Here is a 23034-nt window from a genome sequence, read left to right as displayed (position 1 = left end):
AGAAACTTACTGAGCGAGGACTTTAGAAGTTGTGCTGGTGTGCTAATGTATCTCTATAGAAGTGTGAGAGCTGATTTTCAACCGAAAGTGTCCCATTAACTTTCAATTCTGTGAGAGGAATAATAATGATTTAAACATTTGTTGAGCACTTCACTAAGCATCTTATATTATTAATGTATTTAATTCTCACAACAATGCTGTAAGATGTAGCTAGCCCTATTATCTCCTGTTTGCCAATAAGGAAACAGAAGCACAGAGAACATGCCCAAGGTCACAGCTAATAAATAAACAGTAGAGTTTGGATGCAGTCCTGCTGGTCTGACTTCAGAGCCCAGGCTCTGAACCTCCTAGTATACTTCCTATTAGAGTAAGTCACCAAAGGTATACAAACTGGGTATGGAAGCAAGATTAAGGGGAAACAGATTAGAGCTAGTAACTATGCAGGGTATTCCTATTTGGATCAGTTGTGTTAAAATTAGGATTAATCATTTCTATACTTTTTTGTGTTATTCCTAGACAAAGGATCTTTGTAAAATTCCAATTTGATTTCAGCAGCCATGATGGGCAAGGGGATTTCACCACTGTTTGGACATGCTTAAAAGAATCATTATAGTGAGGATGTAGTGTCACTGGCCCCATGAACCCAGGAGAACCCATAAAACTAAGGAAGCAGAAGCCCAGCCCCTGAAAATCCTTCCCAGACCTCTTCCTGCTCAATATTCTTCTCACTCAACCCTAGCCAACCCAGAGAGTTACAATAAATTGTGCAAAAAGTTGTGCAATAAATACATTTTGAGTAGAGTTGAACTGCAGGTTAGTTCATTCTAGCTAATTGGGCCATAGTCAGCTAAGGCATCTTCTGTGGCAGACCAGCATTGGCCTATCTTTATACAGAACCCACCTGGGGAAAAAATAGATGAATGTCCCTGACTCACCCTGATTGATGGTAAGAGTTCCATCACCACAAAATTAGGTTCCTCTGTATAATCCTCATTAACATCAACCCCTATCTGGAGTTATCCTCCCCTCCATTAAGAAAGACAGCATCAGGGCTTTTAGCTGGTACTCTCCCTCCCTTTTCGACTGAAATTTTCCTTCCTCTACTGCGCATCCCTCAGGTCGTATATCTCTCACAGATAAAAGTTCTGAATGGAATGCCCTTCTCCCCATCTCAGTAACTTCCATTGTAAGAGGGATGTAACAAAGACATTGCCCTGTTTATATTTATCCCTAATGCTTAAAGTGACTTTTTTGGTGGAAATTTTAGGACAGGTAGATATTTTGCCATGTCTGAAATATTTTCTGTATTGTTCTGAGAAGCCTCTATCTCTTTGGGATTAGAATCCAGGTCTCCTGACTCAATCCAATGATCTTTCCATCTCACCTGCTGACTCTTGCATCAGATTAAGACTTAAGTCTGACTCAGATTTTTCCTTGCATTAAAAAAACAAAAACAAGGTGCAGCTCTCCCTTGAGCCATCCCACTCTCACAGAGCGTATTTTCACTTTAATAAATGTTCCTGCTTCTACCACGCATCCACTGTGTCTGGTCCGACCTTGAATTCTTTCTTGCAATGAGACCCAGAGTTGCCAGGAACATCCTTGGAACAGGCTGGGTGGAGGCCTCAGGGCCCAGGTCTCCCCACTCCACCCTGTAACACCTTTTTGGTGAGCCAGCCAGGAGGAGGTCAGGGTGTGTTGAGCAACTCTCTTCATTGGAGTCAACTCTCTCCCTGAAGACAATGGAAAATTTCACCTCATCCCCAAAGACACCCCTTAGGGATGTATTTTGAGACAGTGGGATCAGCTCCCATTAGAAAGTCTAAATGTGGGGGAGGTTGAGTGGTGGTTGAGTTGGTTAAATGTCAGATTCTTGTTGATTTCAGATCAGGTTGTGATTTCACAGTTCATAGGAATGGCCTCTGAGTCGGGCTCCATGCTGATGGTGCGGAGACTGCTTAGGATTCTCTCTCTCCCTATCGCTCTCTGCCCCTCCCCCACTCACACACACAGGCATTTTCTCTCTCTCTCTCTCTCTCAAAATTAAAAAAACAAAAAACAAAAACAAAAACTCTGATGGGTTACCTAAACTCAGTAATCACTTCTGATATTTAGTGAGTATTTTGAATGGCATTTTGAGCTTTAAACAATTTCTGTAAACATTAGTACTAGAAATGCCTTGACATCACAGAACAATAAGCATCCAAGTAAACTGGTTGTTTTTATATTTTATACTGTGCTTGACCTTTCAAAGGCAACAAGATTCAGGATCTGAGTTCTAGGTCACTGAAGAAAGTTCATCAACATCCACCAGAGAAATTCACAAGGAGATCAGAACATGTTTACCTTGCTATGATCCAGCATAGCAAATAAGCAAGTGGGTTCCGTGATGTCCTTTTACTTACCAGTGAGGGGAGAGGGGTAGGGGGATGGGCAAAAGAAGTGGAAGGTGATTATGAGATATACCCTTCTAGTTATTATAATATAAATGAGTCACAGAGATGTAAAGTACAGCATAAGGAATAAAGTCAATAACATAATAACTTTATATGGTGACAGATAACATACTGATCATTTTATAATGTATATAAATGTTGAATCACTATGCTGTACACCTAACTAATGTAACATATAATAATATGTTAACTACCCTTCAATAATAAATAAATAAATAAATAAATAAATAAATAAAGCCACTAGAACTTGTCCAGTCTTAGCTGAATTATACCTTTAGTTCTGCTATGGAGATACGTTATTTTTTATTATAGTAAAATGTTTTCATGGCTAAAATGAACATAGAAAAATATTTAACCATGGCCACATGATATGCCACATATCTGTGAGTATTCTGTATGCTTCCAGACATCATTTTCATACTTGCTATTTTATAATTAAAACAGATCATAATCTGTATAGCATACCTAAAAGATCAAAGCTCTTCATCCAGGTTTGCTAAGGTATATTTTAGTCCTATTTTGTTTTGAGGACCTTAAAAAGTGCAGTCTCCATTCTTTGCTCTCTTTAAACCATGTAGTACTTCAGGCAGATAACCAATCATCTGACATCAATTATCTGTTCTAACTACATTATATGCAAAAAAAGAAAAAAAAAGGGAAAAAAACATTCATATAATTCAGATCTCATTACTGCAGACTCATTCTTCCCATTGTCAGTTGAATTCTCTGTCAAATCTCCAAGCAAGTAAGCCTTGTATCAAAGTGACTAGAAAGTTTTATATTTACTTGTTAGGGCCTTTGATCGTGGTCTCTAATAGGAAGAGAAATTTTTAAGATTACCTGAGCTCCAAAGGTTATTTTGATGTACGCTACAGATGATCACTGTCTGGTAGAAAATTATAAAAGACATATCATGGTTGGGGCTCTAGCATTAGTGGTATTGTCTGGACCAAAAGGTTATATTCCTGTGCCTAATTTTTCCTTTATTTTTTAGAGTCCTATTGTTTGAAAATGGACCTAAGATTCAAATGTTTTATCTTTTGACAGAGTTTTTACTGCAATTGCATATGGAGCTATGGCCATTGGAGAAACACTTGTTTTGGTACCTGAATATTCAAGAGCCAAATCTGGGGCTGCACATCTGTTTGCTTTGTTGGAAAAGAAACCAACTATAGACAGCTATAGTCAAGAAGGGAAAACACCAGTAAGCACAACTATGATTTTAAATATCTACATTATTAATTATCTGTATGCATGCTCTCTAGAGACTTAAATGAAGGCATTATGTGATAACTTTTCAAAAGATCGTGCTATAAAGAATTAAAAACTTGTATAAAGTAACTGTTATAGCTACAAAGGGAAAAAGGGGGTTTTGTCTTAAGCAAATTTTTACCTCTGCTACTGAAACCTCTACATATTTTATATTGAAAAATACATACTTCTGGTTTATTTGCTTGATGCCTTGAGAATGTTCTTGAACAAAGAATTAACATATATTTAATTTTATTTAGACAACAGAAGCTTTAGTCTTGGATGAAGATTTGCAGTAGAGTTAATTCGTTTTTTTCTCTGATAATATATACAAAGTGAACAATGCCTCCTGGTTCAGACCCCATATTTTATAGTTTACATATGCAAACAGAAGAGGGAAATAAAGGAAGTATATTTATTAAATTCATATATACACAGACACACATATTTAGCCACAAACTTTAAAAGACCATGAATATTAAAAGAGAAATAATAGTGAGATTATATAATTTCAAAACAAGCCTCTTAATAGTATCTTATATATTAAATACATATCATATATTTATATAATTCAACTTTAAGATTTTTCTAGACATTTTAATTTTTTTAACATTTATTTTTGAGAGAGGGAGTGAGCACGACTAGGGGAGGGGCAGAGAGAGAGGGGGACACAGAATCTGAAGCAGGCTCCAGGCTTTGAGCTGTCAGCACTGAGTCCGACGCGGGGCTCGAACCCACAGTGAGATCCTGACCTGAGCTGAAGTTGGACGCTTAACTGACTGAGCCACCCACGCACCCCCTAGACATTTTAAATTTAAAAGTAAGAATAGCCATTAGGTATATACTTAAAAGAAATTTTTCATTTAAAAATATTTCCCACTCGAATTTTAACAGTCGATTTTACATATGATAGCTTAAAATAGTACATTACTACTAAAGCTACATAATTATTAAAAGGGATGCCAATGCCAGTCATTAGCTAAAGAAATAAAAAGATCTTGAAATTCTCAAAATAGAATGCTCAACGATGCATCACAGTCAAAATAAGATTTCATACTTGTCTTTTGGAAAGTAAAGGTTGTAGAAAACTTCTTTTTAATTTTAGGATTTAGATGGATAATAACATTGTTACTCATTTCTTTCAGAACCTTACAGTAGAGGATTTGAGTATCTCACTGATAAATGTCTTCCTAGAACTACATTACATGGCATGGAATATGGAAACGTTTCTAATAAAGACTGTAAAATTAATTTACTTAATCTTCATTTTATTTAATATACAGATACTTCTAAATTTCACTCACTGTGCTTTTAAAAATTAAAGCCTACTAAAACAAAACTGGCAAATGTCAGAAATTATTGAAGCTGGGAGACAGTTCATTACATTCATTACATTATTCCCTCTACTTTTTCAGTTGTTTGAAATTTTCCATAATAAAGTGTTTAAAATAGTAAGAATAAATTTTAAAATGTATTAAAGTCTAGAAGTGTAGAATATCTCTATGCCTTTCCCAAAGGCACAGAACATACACAAAATAATACACTCTTCATTATTCTCAATTTCTGGGTTTATTTTGTCAAACATTATTGCATAAACAATATTCATTTTGGGGCAAAACAGAAAGCACTGAATAAGCTAAAAATAAGCTATTACTACTACTGCACTTAACTTTTTGCCATATCTCCTAACAGTTCTTTGACAATAGAATATCATTTTCAAACATTTTTTGATGCCCCTGTCCTCCACCTACCTCTGCCTTCTACCTGTATGCTGCACTCAGAATATGCTGAGCATGACTATTAAACCTATTTAAAATGTAATTGATTTAGGGCAAACATAAAGTTCAAAAAGAACCTAGATTCTATGAACCAAATATATAAAGGGAAAGTTAATCATTTAGTGATAGTTCTGGAAAGTCTTTTATAAACATCCCTGGTATATAGAAGTATTGGTTTACAAATTATCAACCCCTAAAATATCAAAGCATATAGAGAAAAATAAATAAGCTTTTAGGCATCACTGTCAAATAATAACCAGTCAAAAACAAAAACCCAATTCAAAGTATAATGTATATTAACTGTAAAACATGGTCCAACTTACAAAAATAACATTTGTACATATAGTTTATGAGGATCCCAGCTATTATGAATTAAGTGATAAAGGTCTGTAAAACACAAACTAAATTTATGTATATATAAATATATACATATATACATATATACATATATAAATATAAATATATGTGTATATATATATATATATACATACATATATATACATATATGTATATACATATACATATATGTATATATTATGTATACATATGTAATTATTTTGTCAAACAGTGAATCTGCAGATTAGACTATGTCTAGGTAGTGAAGCCAGAGGAAACCAGTGCTTTTTAGGAAGCTGGTGAAGTCCGGTAATGAAGACAAGAAGTACAGATATAAAGATCCATACAAAAGTGAAAGAAACAATCATGCAGTCAGTAGCTCTTCAATAGGAATACCATTTAAAATAAAATGATGTGGAAACATGCATAATTTTCAGAAAACACTCGGCCAGTGTGCTATAATGTGTTACAATCTTTTTAAGTCATCATTCTAAACCCTGCTAACTTTCTTTTCCAGGATACATGTGAAGGGAATATAGAGTTTCGAGAGGTCTCTTTTTCCTATCCATGTCGCCAGGATGTTCTCATCCTTTGTGGCTTATCCCTAAGTATTGAGAAAGGAAAGACAGTAGCATTTGTTGGAAGCAGTGGCTGTGGAAAAAGCACTTCTGTCCACCTTCTGCAGAGATTTTATGACCCTATGAAAGGACAAGTGGTAAGACTGATTTTAAATACAGCTTATTTCGTTTTTGGTGGTGCTATTCTTAAACATTCCCTTGGGCTTAATCATCCTTACTGGTTTGAATAGGGCAAACAGGACAGTAGTTTAAAAAAAAAAAAATCTCTCCCTTAACTAATCAGACAAGCAAGCCAGTAACAAAAATGATGGATAAGACTTTGAGGCTAAATAGAAAATATAAAGACTCAAAGATTCTTCTGTCGTGATAGTGGCAGAAATTTTGATCTTAAACTGAAGATGATACAAATGGAAAGATATTCCACGCTCATGGATTGGAAGAACACATATTGTTAAAATGTCTACACTACCCAGAACAATCTACAAATTTTTTTTCATTTTTTTAATGTTTATTTTATTTTTTGGGAGACAGTAAGATAGAGCACAAGCAGGGGAGAGGCAGAGAGAGAAGAAGACACAAAATGTGAAGCAGGCTCCAGGCCCCAAGCTGTCAGCACAGAGCCCAACATGGGGCTCAAACCCACAAAGCATGGAACCATGACCTGGGCCAAAGTTGGACGCTTAACCAGTTGAGCCACCCAGGAACTCCACAATCTACAGATTTAATTCAGTCCCTATCAAAATACCAACAGCATTTTTCACAGAACTAGAACAAACAATTCTAAAATTTTTATGGAACCACAAAAGACCCTGAATAGCCAAAACAATCTTGAAAAAGAAAAGCAAAGCTGGAGACATCACAATTCCAGACTTCAAGTTATATTACAAAGCTGTAGTAATCAAAACAGTATGGTACTGGCACAAAAACAGACACATTGCCCAATGGAACATAATACAGAGTACGGAAATAAAGCCACACTTATACAGTCAATTTTTGATGAAGGAGGCAAGAATATATAATAGGGTAAAGACAGTCTCTTCAATTACTAGTGCTAGGAAAACTGGACAGTTACATGTAAAAGGATGAAATTGGACTACTTTCTAACATCATACACAAAACAACTTAAAATAGATTAAAGACATACACATGAGACCTGAAACCTAGCAGTCCTAGAAGAGAACACAGGCAGTAATTTCTCTGACATTGGCTATAGCAACATTTTTCTAAGTAGGTCTCCTAAGGTAAAGGAAACAAAAGCAAAAATAAGCTATTGGGACTATATCAAAATAACCTTTTTCATAGTGAAGGGAAACATCAACAAAACAAAAAAGAAATCTACTAAGTGAGAGAAGATACTTTCAAATGATATATCTGATAAAGGGTTAATATTCAAAATGTAGAAAGAAACTCTACAATTCAACACCAAAAAAAAAAAAAAATCAATTTAAAAATGGGCAGAGGACCTAAAGAGATATTTTCCCAAAGAAGACATACAGATGGCCAGGAGACACATGGACAGATGCTCAGCATCACTAATCATTAGGGAAATGCAAATCAAAACCACAATGAGATATTACCTTATACCTGTCAGAATGACCTGAATCAAAAAGACAAGAATTAGGGGTACCTGGGTGGCTCAGTCAGCTGAGCGTCCGACTTCAGCTCAGGTCATGATTTCATGGTTCATGAATTCAGGTCCTGTGTTGGGCTCTCTTCTGTCAGTGCAGAGCCCACTTTGCATCCTCTGTCCCTGTCCCCCTCATGCTCTCTCCCGCTCATGCTCTCTCTCTCTCTCTCTCTCTCAAAAATAAATAAACATTTAAAAAAAGATAAGAAATAACAAATGTTGGCAAGGATGTGGAGAAAAATGAACCCTCATGACCTATTGGTAGGGATTTAAATTGATATAGCAGCTGTGGAAAACAGTAGGGAGGTTCCTCAAAAAATTATATATACAAATACCATATGGTCCAATAATTCCATTACTGAAATTTACCCAAAGAAAATGAAAACACTGATTCAAAAAATATATGCACCCCTATGTTTATTGCTGCATTATTTACAGCACCAAGATATGGAAGCAACCCAAGTGTCTACTGATAGACAAATGTATAAGGAATATATATGTGATATATATATATATATATATAATGGAATATATGTATATGAAAGATATATATATGTGATGGAATATTACTGAACCATAAAAAAGGATGAGGTCTTGCCATTTGTGACAACATGGATGGACCTAAAAGATAATATGCTAAATGAAATAAGTCAGACTGTAAAAGATAAATACATATGTGGAATATGTGGAATCTAAAAAACAAAACAAATGAATAAACAAAATAAAGCAGAATTAGACTTATAAATACAGAGGAACAAACTGGTGGTAGCCAGAGGGAAAGGGGGGATGGGAAGAATGCATAAAGGGGGGAGTGGGAGATGCTTCCAGTTGTAGAATGAGTAAGTCATAAGAATAAGGGGCACAGCGTAGGGAATATGGCCAGAAATACTGCAATAGCCTTGAATGGTGACAGATGGTAGTAACACTTGTGGTGAGCATAGCATAATGTATGAGAAGTTAAATCACTATGCTGTACACCTGAAACTAATACTCAAAAAAATTTTTTAAAAGTCTATTCAGCTCAGGTCACAATCTCACTGTGCGTTTCTGCCCCGTGTCTGCGCTAACAGTGCAAAGCCTGCTTGGGATTCTCTCTCTCTCCCTCTCTCTCTGCCCCTCTCCATCTCTCTCTCTCTCTCTCTCCCAAAATAAATAAATAAACATTAAAATGAAAATTAAAAAATTAAAAGTTTACAAATTAGAAATTTTTAAAAAAGAAAACAGGAATTTTGATCTTACAAGGCATAGAATTCTTCTAGAATACAGGTGTTGGAGGAGGGGTCTAATATCCATACCTGGGCTCTTTTTATACCATTCTGGTTTAAAACAGAGATAAGTTTCCTCTGCCAGCTGATTCAGGCTTCCTGCTATTCCCACCGGCCTTTTCTACCGCCCACCTCTCAAAACTTTATGCATGGTTAGGGCTTATCTGAATCAGTTCCATTAAGTCCTGCGTCCTGTTTTCAAAAAAATGCAACCTCTTCATCCTTAGCATTCGGTGACTTATTCTCACTAGTGCCTTTCTTACTCTCCATATTTTCAGGTTTTCAATTATCCTTTCCCAGCAACACAACAACCACCACATCCACCCCCCATCCCCCGCCACACACACACACACACACACACACACACACACACACAGACTTCCTGTTCTGCCTCCTCTTCTAATCCCCAAAAGTCAAAGGATGTCATATTAGTCCTCATTCTCCTCCAATTTACAGGGTTGGGTTTTTTTTCCCATCACAGATTCTTAATAACAATTTGCAAAATAAAATGGTCCAGAATGGCTCCCTATTACCAGTGATAACAATGAGTTAACAGTGAGTCCCACAATAGGTAACAGTCATCTATTTGCACATAGCATAGCACACCCTCTCCTTTAAACCCTCCAATGATTTCCTCCTGCGGTTTGTATAAAATGGAGTCCATCCCATGATCTGGCCCCTCCCTCTCTCACTAAACTCCCCTATCACTCCCCACCTCATTGTATACTATGTGTCAGTCTCACTGGCTTCTTAGTGTTCTTTAAACTCACTTAGTGGGGCACCTGGGTGGCTCAGTTGGCTGAGCATCCAACTTCAGCTCAGGCCATGATCTCACAGTTTGTGGGTTTGAGCCCTGCACTGGGCTCTGTGCTGACGACTTAGAGCCTGGAGCCTGCTTCAGATTCTGTGTCTCCCTCTCTCTCTGCCCTTCCTGCACTCACGCTCTGTCTCTCTCTGTCTCAAAAATAAATAAACATTAAAAAAAAAAAAATTAAACTCACTTACAGCCTTTGTTCTCGCTGTTCCCCTGCTTGGAATTTTCTTGCTTTAACCTCTTTGTGGACTCCTTCTTATCACTCATGTCTCAATCTAAATGCTACTTCCCTAGGTAAGCCTTCTTAGATTACTCTGTAGAAAATAATGCATCCACCCACCTGCTTCCCACACTGTCCCCACATCCTCAGTCAGTCCCTATCCCATTATTCAGTTTTCATGACACTTTCTTTTTCTGAGTTGATTATTTTTTAGTATGTTTATTGTCTGTCTGTCTGTCTCCACTAGAATGTAAGCTGCAGGAGGGCAAGAGCTTTGTCTTGCTTACCACTATTTCCCTGGCACTTGAAGAGTCCACATCAGCTAGTAGATATGCTTATCAAATGTCGGTTGAGTGTTATTATATGTTCATGTGAATAAGTACAGCTATGTACAAAATGACATACACCTACATGCAAACTACTGTATAGGTCCCTACCTTCTCTCTCTGGGCTTTAATAAAGTGGGGTCCTATTACAGTGGAGGTTGCTCGTTTTCCATCAGACTTCAGCACAGAGCACCAGCCTTGACTCTAGACTCCAGGCAAGTCTCTAGAATATGTGGCCATTCACAGCAATGTCAAATAAGTTTAGGAGCTGGCATTTTAGGCAGTTACACTATGCTTCTATACAGCATATGATTTATGATCCGTCCTTGGGTAGCATTTTACTGTGAAATACCTTGAATTCCTATTTTTCTTGTTATAATTTGTACTTGTCTGAATACAGTGAACTGCAACAGAATACAGTTGTTGGATCTTCACATGCCACTCTCCATTCTGCTTTTGGCAGCTATTTGATGGTGTGGATGCAAAGGAACTGAGTGTACAGTGGCTCCGTTCCCAAATAGCCATTGTGTCTCAAGAGCCCGTACTCTTCAACCGTAGCATTGCTGAGAACATTGCCTATGGTGATAACAGCCGTGTTGTGCCATTCGATGAAATAAAAGAAGTAGCAAATGCAGCAAATATCCACTCTTTTATTGAGGGTCTCCCTGCGGTAAGAAAAATATCTGAAATCTTGAATTACAAAACTGCCAAGTAAGCCTAAGTGGTTGTCTTTATGTGCTCCTTGAATTATACAATTTATTTATTGCCAGTATCTAATCAAATTATGCATAAAAAGTGAAGATTGAGATTTTTCTGTGACCAAGTTTTCCAAGACCAAACTGTATTAATATTCACCGAATTCGTTTTCTTATTTTGATTGCTTACCTTCTATCCATATACACTCTACTTAGGTCTACACCACCATCATCCCCCCACTCTGATTATGCAGCATCTTAATCTGTCTTCCTGCTTCCAGTCTGCCGCATCATAATTCTTCTTCCTCATAGTACCTAGGGGGACCCTTTAAAAACATAAATCAGATTCTGTCCCTTCCTGTTTAAAACTTCCTAATGGCATCCCTTTGCACTTAGAATAAAGTCCAAATTTCTTACGTAGCTGGCAAGGCCTTCTGTGACGTGGTCCTGCTCGCCTCTCCATCTCCTTCCACGTGTTCATTGTGCTCCAGGCACACTGTCCTCTTTTCTGTCTCAGAAGCACACCAAGTTTTTCCCTACCTCAGGACATTTGTACTTGCTGTAACCTCCCTTCCTCTGGCTCTTTGCAGAGCTCTCTCCTTAACTTTCAAGCTCTCTGAAATGCCATCTTTGCAGAGACTCTCCCTGGCCACCTTATGAAAAGTGTCCCCACCACTCCCATCACATACCATATAGTCTTCAGGGTGCTTATCACAATCTAAAGTTACCCTGAGGGATTATAGACTTATTTTAGTGTCCTCTTTCCCCACTAGAATGTTAAGTCCTTGCCTGCCATTTTTGTCACTTCTCTGAAATGACAAACACAATGTCACTTCTCTGTGACAGCTGACACAGGAAAGTTAAAATCTTGGCTAACTGTAGAGAGAGCTTTAGTATGGCAAGCATTAATACAAATCCAGAAGTCGTGAATAGAGATGAGTAATTGTAACTTAAAGTGCTTACAATATCTGAATGTTTATACCTGCATACATGCTTACAAAAACAAAATTAAATTAAAATATACATACCTTCTTTTAACTAGAAACAAACTTCTACAACGTTATTTTCTAGCTCACCTTAAAAGGGAATGCCTAAGTTTAATAAACATTAAACAATCTAGTATCCTGTTCTTTGGGGAAGGGTAATGGTCACCATACTCTCTGAGGATGAGGAAAAGTAGATCTTCCCTCACCATCTCCTGTCCACACTAAATGGTGCCTATAACTAGAAAGGGGCCATAAATAATACAATTTCTCCTGCTCCAGTAAGATTCTACAGTACTAACTATAATGAAAGGATTGATGTATTTTTATAAATATTGTGACCCTATGAGTATCTTTCTGTGGTAATTCTCCTTTTTAACCAAGGCATTCGCTGTATTGTCAATTTGTGGTCAGATTGTTATCCCCATAATCCTGATAGGTTTGTTTCTTAAATTTATGTGTGGTAAAATGTTAACCATTTTATATTTAAACCATTTGACTTTTATTCTTAAACTGTTTATTATCTTTCATTATTTTTGTTGTGTTAGTTCCCACATTTACCCAAAACTACATATTTCAGAGATTCAGTGTGCTAACTTTTTACAGTAAAAAACTTTGAGAACCAAGATGATATTATTTCCTAAAAGAAAGAATAACTAGTTTCTCACTGTTTTGGGTTTTTTTTATGTTTATTTATTTGTTTTGAGAGAGAGAGAGAATGCAAGCAGCGGACAGAGGGAGAGGAAGAGAGAGAATTCCAAGCAGGCTCTGCACTGTCAGTGTGGAGCCCAACACAGGACACAATTCCATGAACATGAGATCATGACCTGAGCCAAAATCAAAAGTCAGACACTTAACTGACCCACCTAGGCACCCCTCAGTGTTTTTAATTTTAACTTTACTTATCACTGTTACTCCAAAAAAAAAAAAGTAGAGCCATGGTACCAAAATATCTTTTTGAGATAGGGCATTGGACATTATATCCAGCAGTAATGTAAATGATCATTTGTAGTGAAGAAAATACAGGGAGTTGGGAGACCACGTAGGAGCTATTTCCAGTGTTATGAATGCCTGAATTAGTAATTATAAAGTGAAATAAAGCAAGGAACAGGATTTAAAAGATACTGTAAGGGTAGAATTGCCAAGACTTGGCTGAGGATTGTGGAAACTGGGTGAGAAAATGTATGATACACTGGACAGCCTGCTGGAATAAAAACAGAGCATATGATGAGAGTACAAAAGAAGGAATGACAGAGTCTCTAGGAGCTCAGAGAAAACCATACAGAAGATGCTGTTTTAAACTGGGTTTTGAGGGGCGCCTGGGTGGCGCAGTCGGTTAAGCATCCGACTTCAGCCAGGTCACGATCTCGCGGTCTGTGAGTTCGAGCCCCGCGTCAGGCTCTGGGCTGATGGCTCGGAGGCTGGAGCCTGTTTCCGATTCTGTGTCTCCCTCTCTCTCTGCCCCTCCCCCGTTCATGCTCTGTCTCTTTCTGTCCCAAAAATAAATAAAAAACGTTGAAAAAAAATTTTTTTAACTGGTTTTTGAAAGGGTGCCTGGGTGGCTCAGTCGGTGAAGCATCTGACTTTGGCTCAGGTCACGATCTCACGGTTCATAGGTTCCAAGCCCTGTGTCAGACTCTGGGCTGACAGCTCAAAGCCTGAAGCCTGCTTCGGATTCTGTGTCTCCCCCCACTCCCCGCCCCCACCCCTCCCCCACTCGTGCTCTTTCTCTCAAAAATAAATAAACATTAAAAACAAACAAACAAACTGGGTTTTGAAGAATGAGAGGAATTCACCAGGCTGAGAAGGGACAAATGCATTCTTAGAAGACAGAATAAGCTCGTGGAAACATATACACATAAAACAGTTTTAGGTGTTTGGAGGGAAAGAAATTTAAAATCTGATATACCAAGCTAAGAAGTTTGGACTCTGTCTTATTGGAAATAGGAAACCACTAGACATTTTTAGGCAAAGAAATAACATGATCAGATTTTATTTACTTATTTATTTTTTAACGTGTATTTATTTTTGAGACAGAGAGAGACAGAGCGTGAACGGGGGAGGGGCAGAGAGAGAGGGAGACAGAATCGGAAGCAGGCTCCAGGCTCTGAGCCATCAGCCCAGAGCCCCACGCGGGGCTCAAACTCACGGACCGCGAGATCATGACCCGGGCTGAAGTCGGACGCTCAACCGACTGAGCCACCCGGGTGCCCCCATGATCAGATTTTAAAGAAAAAAAAAAATTGCTGCTGATCTCAGCCTTTTGTTTGCTCATCCAGAAGCCATTGTGGCCTTTGAGGTATGGCAGAGACTGGCATTAAAAGTACAAGTCCTGGTGCTTTACAACATTCTGGATGAGAACAATGCAAGTCCACATTTTCTTTTCCCCAGTTCCAATTTCCAAAAGCTCTTAAACTCCATGCCTGACACACAAATTTTGCATATTTGATGGCCAAAATGATGTGAGGCTATATGTAGCCTTTATTAATCCTACTTAGAATGAATAATCCAATATTTCTGCATAAATACTCATATATTTGATTACCACTTGCTTCCCCAGACATTTCTGGGGGTGTTAATACATGTCACGTGTTAAATATATATAATACATAGTATATACAATTTATGGTATATTTTTTTCTAATGTTAAACAAACAGGGGCTGGATGGCTCAGTTGGTAGAGCATGTGACTCTTGATTTCAGGGTTGTGAGTTTGAGCGCCACATTGGGTGGGGAGAGAGAGAGAGAGAGAGAAAGTTCTAGTAAAGGATTGTGGACCTGTCTGGCAACTCAACCTAGGAGGGCAAACAGCAAGTCAGTTTGGAGTGTGCTAAGGGTAACACGTCTATTCTATATGCCATGGAGATGACCTACAGAAATTTGGAAATATTGGCCTAGGAGGGGAGTTGAAGCAACCCCACCTTGGTCTTAGGGATCCTCTGAGAAACACACCGAGTGTAGCTGCAGCTCTCAGTCAAATCACATCGTGACTCCTTGGGTAAGATTTCAACCACTGAAATCACCCTGAAGTTCCTCCCAAGAGCCTGCAGGGATTCTCTAGAATGTAGTTGGTTTAGGGTCAGACTCCTTTTGGATATTCTCTCCGGGATCCAACTGGCTTTTAGCCCCAGGTTCTTATGAAGGAGCCATTGTTCCTTGAGCATCTCATAAACAGGTTGAATATTCCAGGACACTCACCATTCATCCCACTGATTGCCAAAAAATTGATTGAGATTTTCAGTTTAAACGGGAGAATAGAAGTCTATAGTTCTTCATTAAAAAATAAAAACCTCCACTTTAAGTATCTGAAAATGTTTTTAGGTTGGTAGTGAGACCATGTGTATACCCCCATTTATAATCTGTTCTACTTAAAGATGGACAAAACCATCTGAATTTAATTTTAATCCAATTCATTCTTGAGACTAATATCTTCCTGCAATCCAGAGAAGGCCAAGAAATGCAAAGTGACCTCTAAGCTAGTATTGTGTCTTCTTTAGCTACACAAGAAGAATCTATGTACAATTTAAGCGAGACTGGCAGAAAGAGCTACAAACCATTATCATTCCCACCCAATCCTCTCTCCGTTTTTGGTTTAGGATTGGATTCTCTAATTTGGATGGGAACTATGTGGTGTATGGAAATGAATGACATAGATTTATCTGTTATCCTGCCCTATGGTTCCAAATTTCATAAAGTGAATTTTTAATATTTATTCATTTATTTTGAGAGAGTGTGTGTATGCATGTGAGTGGGGAAGGGGCAGAGAGGGAGAGAGTGAAAGAGAATCCTAAGCAGGCTCCACACTGTCCAATACAGGGCTCAATCTCAGGAACCATGAGATCATGACCTGAGCTGAGATAGAGAGTCGGACGCATAACCAACTGAACCACCCAGGCGGCCCTAAAATGCATTTTAGAGGGAAGAGTCCCAGCCTGCTGACAGTCCTAAATAAAATTACAGAAATGATAAAGTCTGTTTTCTTTGGGCAGCATTCACTTCAGAAAAGACACTTTTACTGGGCTGTGGTAATTGAGACACCCATTGTTTTATATGAAGCAAAAAATCACATTTTAAATTGAAAAATGAACTTTGAGGTGAAGTAGACACATTTATCATAAAGCTGTGTCACAGGCTCTCCCAATACCCACTCCGCCCAAATGGTACCCCTTGAAGGCAGTCAGATATGGAGGGAAAGGCAGTTAATCCAAGCTTCTCTAAGGCACTAAGACAAAATGAATAGCATATTAATCACATGCTGCATGTTTTCAATGATGCTGCTACAGGATCCACCTTTAGAAGGTTGTATAATTAGGGGCGCCAGGGTGGTTCAGTTGGTTAAGCATCCAGTGGTTTTGGCTCAGGTCATGATCTCACAGTTTCCTGAATTCAAGCCCCACATGGGGCTCTATGCTGACAGTGCAGAGCATGCTTGGGATTCTATCTCTCCCCCTCTCTCTGCTCCTCTCCCACTTACTCCATCTCTGTGTCTCTCAAAATAAATAAACTTTTAAAAAATTAAAAAAAAAAAAGAAAGTTGTATAATTAGCCTTGCTTTTCCAGTAGGGCAGATCCATCCACACATTTTTGCCTGGATACCAGTAGTATATATTTGTTAGACAACTAGCAAGAGCTAGTAGAAAGCAGTGTGAAACCTCGGAGGGAAGTAGAGTCAATGAGACAATCTAAAAAGCAATCGGGAGCCTGCTTGCACCAACTGAACTGCCAGTCATCATTTAGCAGACTACAACAGCCTCAGGATACTCCTCCCCTAGTTTCTTTATCCTTCTATGGAGGAAAACACTGGAGAAGAGGACATTAGTAAATAGGAGGGCTGTAGAAACATTGGGAGTGCCAGATGTCACTATTATGGCCTGAAAAGGTGAACAGACTGTCTCCAGACATCAGCTTTATTTATTGTCAGGAAGTTACCTGTACCATTGAGAACAGCATCCCAGTACCTGGAGAGATGTGCCCATAGATGTTTGGCAAGAGGCAGTGTGAGGAAACCCAGTGATTTCCTTTAATTGTTTTGACCTGAAAATAGAAGGTAATGTAATTTAATGGAAAAGATTTGTGTTTACTGAGAACTTTTTTTGCCAATAATTTTTTTCTTATGCTTTAATTCGAACAATTCCTTTGTAGAAGCATGATGGCAAAGGTCTGCTGTTTGCGATCAGATTAGATATGTAAATGAGATGGTAGTGCTTACTGCTGGTTTAGCATTTATTTGCAACAAAGGCCAAGAATAGATTTCAGAACTTGTTGGGACACAAATTTTTAAGAGAAGCAAAATTTGAAATATTTAGATGGTTCTCGCCCACAGTCGCCATGCTAATTTAAACAACCAAGCCTTGCTTTCTTAATTGCATGTTCCTGTAATAGAAATACAACACACACATTGGACTAAAAGGAACACAGCTTTCTGGAGGCCAGAAACAAAGGCTAGCTATTGCAAGGGCTCTTCTCCGGAAACCAAAAATTTTATTGTTGGACGAGGCCACTTCAGCCCTTGATAATGAGAGTGCAAAGGTAACATTCTCTTTATTTCATCTCAGAGTATAATATCAAATAAGAGAGTGGAGTACTGTGGAAGAAATCAAGGTCAGCTTGAGGAGAGAAAAACCTGGAGAGAACTGTAGTCATAGGTCACGAATTCTAATTAAGGTTTTGGCCTTTAAAAAAAAGTTAGACGCTGGTGGGGAGGTGGGAAAGAGTTGGGACATAGGGCAGCTCATGTTCTACAAAGGTTTTCTCACTTGAATTGGTTTAGCAAAAAGGCCCAATTCTTGAAATGTTTCTCCAGTCAAGGTAAAAGCCCAAGAAAAATAATCTTCCTATTTTATTATTATTATTCTTATGATACCAAACAAATTCATAAGGCAATCTGCATGCATAAAAGAGTAATCTACACTGCAGTGTCAGAACCTATAGTTAGTCCATCTTTAATAGACTATTAGTTACATTTGAGAAGGAAACAAGAAAGCCAAGAGACACGTGACAATAGACCTACACTGCAGGCTCCTTCAGATGTTTAATTTTGCTATGTCCTTGTCCTCTAGTAGTTTCTTGCACATACTAGGCACTTACTTGTTAAATGAACACTGGTTGAATGAATGACAATCTTTAATATTTACCAAGTGTCCATTATATGCTATTATCTCAATCCTCACAACTTAATGAATTAGCTTATTTTATTAGCATGCTCATTTGATAGGCTAGCTCAGTAAGGCTTAGAAAAGTTAAGTAACTTCTCTGAATTTTAAGAGAGGATGTCTGATCTAAGAGCTCATGTGGTTGACCACCACATGATTGCTATTTACAAATGATTATCCTTGATTTCTAAGGAAACAGTCTGTTATGAAAGAGAAAAACATGATTTTTAGAATCAGACATGCCTGAGTTGTAATCCTGGATTTATCAGTTACTAGCAGTGTAACCTTGGTCAAGTGACCTGGACTTTTGGAATCTCAGTTTATTTATCAGAAAAATGAAAAAAAATAAATAAATAACCCACCTTATAGAGTTATTGCAAGGATTTAAGTGAGATATCCATCACTGGAATGAACATTTTGTATGTTCAACAAATTTTGAACAAATTTGTTTAATTTGTTCAACAAATTTTGGTTTTCACCCTCCACTCCTATTTCCTCTATACAACATTATAACCCATTGCATCTGAGATTTTTGCTAGGACAGTTTTCTAGCTAAATTCTACTAAAATAAATGAATGCTATGAGAAGAAATGAAGTAAGTTAGGCATTCTGCTTAGGTTTAGAAATACTACTTTCTGACTCTGAGTTTAGAACTGCTTACATATATATAAACAACCATCTCATTTTTATTCATTATCACAAAAGCTTTTCTAGTTAAAAGTCTTAATGTGTCTGTGGTTACTTTTGCTAGATTCCTATTGAATACGGTGAATATTTCACAGAGCTGGGCAGTTTTCCTTGGGGATAAGCAAATACAGAAAGAATGTTATTAGATTACCTTTATCAATTTGATTTGGATAAGTATATTAGCATCTAACTCAAGCTAGCAATCATGGGCCCTTTTCTCTTCTAGGTGGTTCAGCACGCCCTTGATAAGGCCAGCCAGGGGAGGACTTGCCTAGTGGTTGCTCACAGACTGTCCACAATACAGAATGCAGATTTGATAGTAGTTCTGCAAAATGGAAAAATAAAGGAACAGGGAACTCATCAAGAGCTCCTGAGAAATCGAGATATATATTTTAAATTAGTAAATGCACAGTCAGTGCAGTGATACTGTTAGAATTAGCATATATTTTGATCTTTGTGTAATGCAAAGAAAGAATACTTAGTAATTATTTGGCATGCTTTGATCTCTTTTATTACATGTATCAATAACTAGAATCATGTTATTCAAGTACAGACATGTTCTGTGTACACACCATCTTCTCTTCAGATTTTTTAAAGGAAACAAAAATTTGCTAAACTCACGTAAGTGAGATAACGCCTGCAACCCTCCTTTATAAAAATGTTCTGTCACATTTGCTTATAAAACAGTTTTCTGCAAAATCAACCTATTTTCCTATCAACTTCTACTATAAAACTGGGAATATATTCCAAGAAGGAAAAAATTATCCAGTTAACTTAAATTGAAAGATTTTAGTAAAGAGAAAGATGTCATTGGGCCAGACATTGTAGAGAGAATGATTATAATTTGGAACTTTCAGCATTTTGCAGCACATATCAAAGTACTTTGAGTGAGTCCTGTTCTCCAAACCATAGGACTTTCTCTCATAATCTCTCTCTCAATGTTTCTCTTAATGAATATCCACTGTTTCCCAAAACTCCATTATATCCCTTTGTTAGGGGGATAAGAAGGACTACAATGTAAAATTCCCAGCAGGATTAGGTAGTTATCTTCTAGTTTGCCAGTAAGTGAAATGCTTCACATGATCCATTCTGAAGATTTCATTATTCCAAGCTTTGAGTTTTGCAGAATAAATTATAGGCATACCAGTGTATGACCACTTATTAAAATAAAAGCTAGTTTTATTATGGGTGAAAAATTTAAAAGCCATTTTCTATTCAATCAAGTAATTTAAATTTTATATGTACTTCATTTTATGTAATGTATGTATTATCTAAAAGTTAAGTGTAAATAACAGTATTGGTAAACTGAGTCACATTTTCTCTTTACTTAAATATGTAATTTCATCTAGTGATTTTATCTCTATTTTTAATTGTATTTTCTTCCATTTATTGACACAGCCACCTTCTCTAAAGTACACAATGCCAATGATCAGAAGTATTATAAAAAAAAAAAACTGAAACCATTTGTGTATTATGCCTCTTTGTTTTAAGTGGAAAATAAAAATAGGAGTGGGGGGTTGGGGACAGATGTATTGTTTAGAAGCATTAGCACTGAAAGCCTTGTGGCTACTTTGCTATTATACATGGATATAGAACTCTTAGTGGTTTCTGTTTCCAGAGTAGAGTGGGCAGGAGGAAAAGGGCAGTACCATATGGATATGCTTAAAAGCCTCAGAGCAGGAGAACCTCAGGCTCTAATTCCGTAATCCCTCCTAGATTAGCAAATATGGGCATACCTCATTTTATAGTGTTTTGCTTTATTGCACTTCAATATTGTATTTTTCTAAACTATGCTCCACGCCCAGCATGGGGCCTGAACCCACAACCCTGATATCAAGAATATGCTGTACTGGCTAAGCTAGCCAGGCACCCCTCGATACTGCATTTTTTACCAAATGAAGATCTGTGGCAACCCCGGCATTTAGTAAGTCTATCAGTGCTATTTTGTGAATAGCATTTACTCACTTCATGTCTCTGGGTCACATCTTTTTAATTCTCACAACATTCCAAACTTTCTCATTATTATTCTTGTATTTGTTATGGTAATCTGTGATCACTGATCTTTGATGTTGCCATTGCAATTGTTTCAGGTCACCACAAACTGCACCCATTAAGACGGTGAATTTATTTGATAAGTGGTGTGTGTGTGTTCTCACTGCTTCACCTACTAGCCATTCCCCCATCATTTTCCCTCTCCTCTGGCCTCCCTATTCCCTGAGACACAATATTGAAATTAGGCCAGTAACCCCACAATGGCCATAAGTGTTCAAGTGAAAGGAAAAGTCACACGTGTCTTACTTTAAACCAAAAGCTAGAAAAAATTAAGCCTAGTGAAGAAGACATGTCGAAAGCTAACAGAGGCCAAAAGCTAGGCCTCTTGCACCACAAAGTCAAGTTAGGAATGTAAAGGAAAAGTCCTCAAAGGAAATTAAAAGTGCTACTCCAATGAACACACAAATGATAAGAGAGTAAAATAGCCTTCGGGAGGAAATTTTAGTGTCCTGGATAGAAGATCACACCAGCTACAACATTCCCTTAAACCAAAGCCTAATCCAGAGCAAGTTACTAACTCTCTTCAATTCTGTGAAGTCTGAGAGGTGAGGAAGCTGCAGAAGAAAGGTCTGAAGCTAGCAGAGATCGGTTCATGAGGTTTAAGGAAAGAAGCCATCTCCATAACATAAAAGTGCAAGGTGAAGCAGCAAGTGCTGATGTAGAAGGTGCAGCAAATTCTCCAGAAGATGTAGCCAAGTTCATTAATGACAAGGTCTACTAAACAAAAGATTTTCAATGTAGATGAAACAGCCTTATATTGAAAGAAGATGCCATCTAGGACTTTCATAGCTAGAGAGAAGTCAGTGTCTGGCTTCACAGACTGACTCTTATTAGAGCTAATGAAGCTAATAGGTGACTAAGTTTTAAGGTGAATGTTCATTTCGCATTCTGAAAATCCTAGGGCCCTTAAGAATTATGTTAAATCTACTCTGCTTGTGCTCTGTAAGTAGAACGGCAAAGCCTGGATGACAAGAACATCTATCTACAACATGGTTGTAGCCTTATGTGGGGTTCGATCCCACAACCCCTGGATCATGACCCGTGTCAAAATCAAGAGTTAGACGCTCAACCGATTGAGCCACCCAGGTGCCCCTGACTCCAATTTTGAAGAAAGTTCTACTATGGGTAAAATGCTACAGAAAAATCGTTCATAAAAGGAAGAATCCATCTATTCGGCAAAATTATCTTATTTTAAGAAATTGCCACAGCCACCCCAACTTCAACAACCACCCACCCCCCTGATCAGTCAGCAGCCATCAACATCAAGGCATGAACCTCCACCAGCAAAAAGATTGTGCCTGCTGAGAGCTCAGATGATGGCTAGCATTTTTTAGGAATAAAGTATTTTTTTAATTAAGGTACATACATTTTTTGGAAATAATGCTATTACACATTTAATAGACGACAGTATAGTGTAAACATAACTTTTATATGTACTGTGAAGCCAGTATATATTTAAAAAATTCATTTGACTTACTTTATCATGATATTTGCTTTATTGCAGTAGTCTGGCACCAAACTCACAATATCTCCAAGGTATACCTATACCTATACCTGCAATGCCCACTTTCCCCTTGAACCTATCAACACCAATCTTATGGTCATACCTACAGATGTCAATAGAACACTTTCCTTTCTAATTAATAGTGCCGCCTAATTTTTATTTGCATTTTATTATGAAAGATTTTAAAGGATGCTCCTCAGGCAGCATTCTCTTAAACTCACTGCTCACCAGAACAAGCAACCATGCTGAGAACTGGTGTCTCAAACAGTTTGTAAGAATCTGTGGGCTTTTCAGCTAATAAAGGCAGAAA

At 37.7% G+C, this 23034-nt stretch overlaps 1 protein-coding gene across 1 annotated transcript in view; it reads left to right on the top strand.

Moving 5' to 3' along the window:
* ABCB5 (ATP binding cassette subfamily B member 5) overlaps positions 1-20368 on the top strand; it is a 139424-nt gene extending 119056 nt beyond the window's left edge. The window contains exons 24-28 of the mRNA XM_058724866.1: positions 3504-3660; positions 6339-6536; positions 11115-11321; positions 17712-17858; positions 19395-20368. Coding sequence (XP_058580849.1) covers positions 3504-3660; positions 6339-6536; positions 11115-11321; positions 17712-17858; positions 19395-19592 — 907 coding nt within the window. The 3' untranslated portion in view covers positions 19593-20368. The remainder of the gene's footprint in view (positions 1-3503; positions 3661-6338; positions 6537-11114; positions 11322-17711; positions 17859-19394) is intronic.
* Positions 20369-23034: the final 2666 nt, after the last annotated feature.

Source organism: Neofelis nebulosa, chromosome 4, assembly GCF_028018385.1.
Source record: "Neofelis nebulosa isolate mNeoNeb1 chromosome 4, mNeoNeb1.pri, whole genome shotgun sequence".
Lineage (NCBI taxonomy): Eukaryota > Metazoa > Chordata > Mammalia > Carnivora > Felidae > Neofelis > Neofelis nebulosa.
Note: the sequence above shows the minus strand (reverse complement) of the source record. Positions and strands in the feature narration are given on the sequence as shown.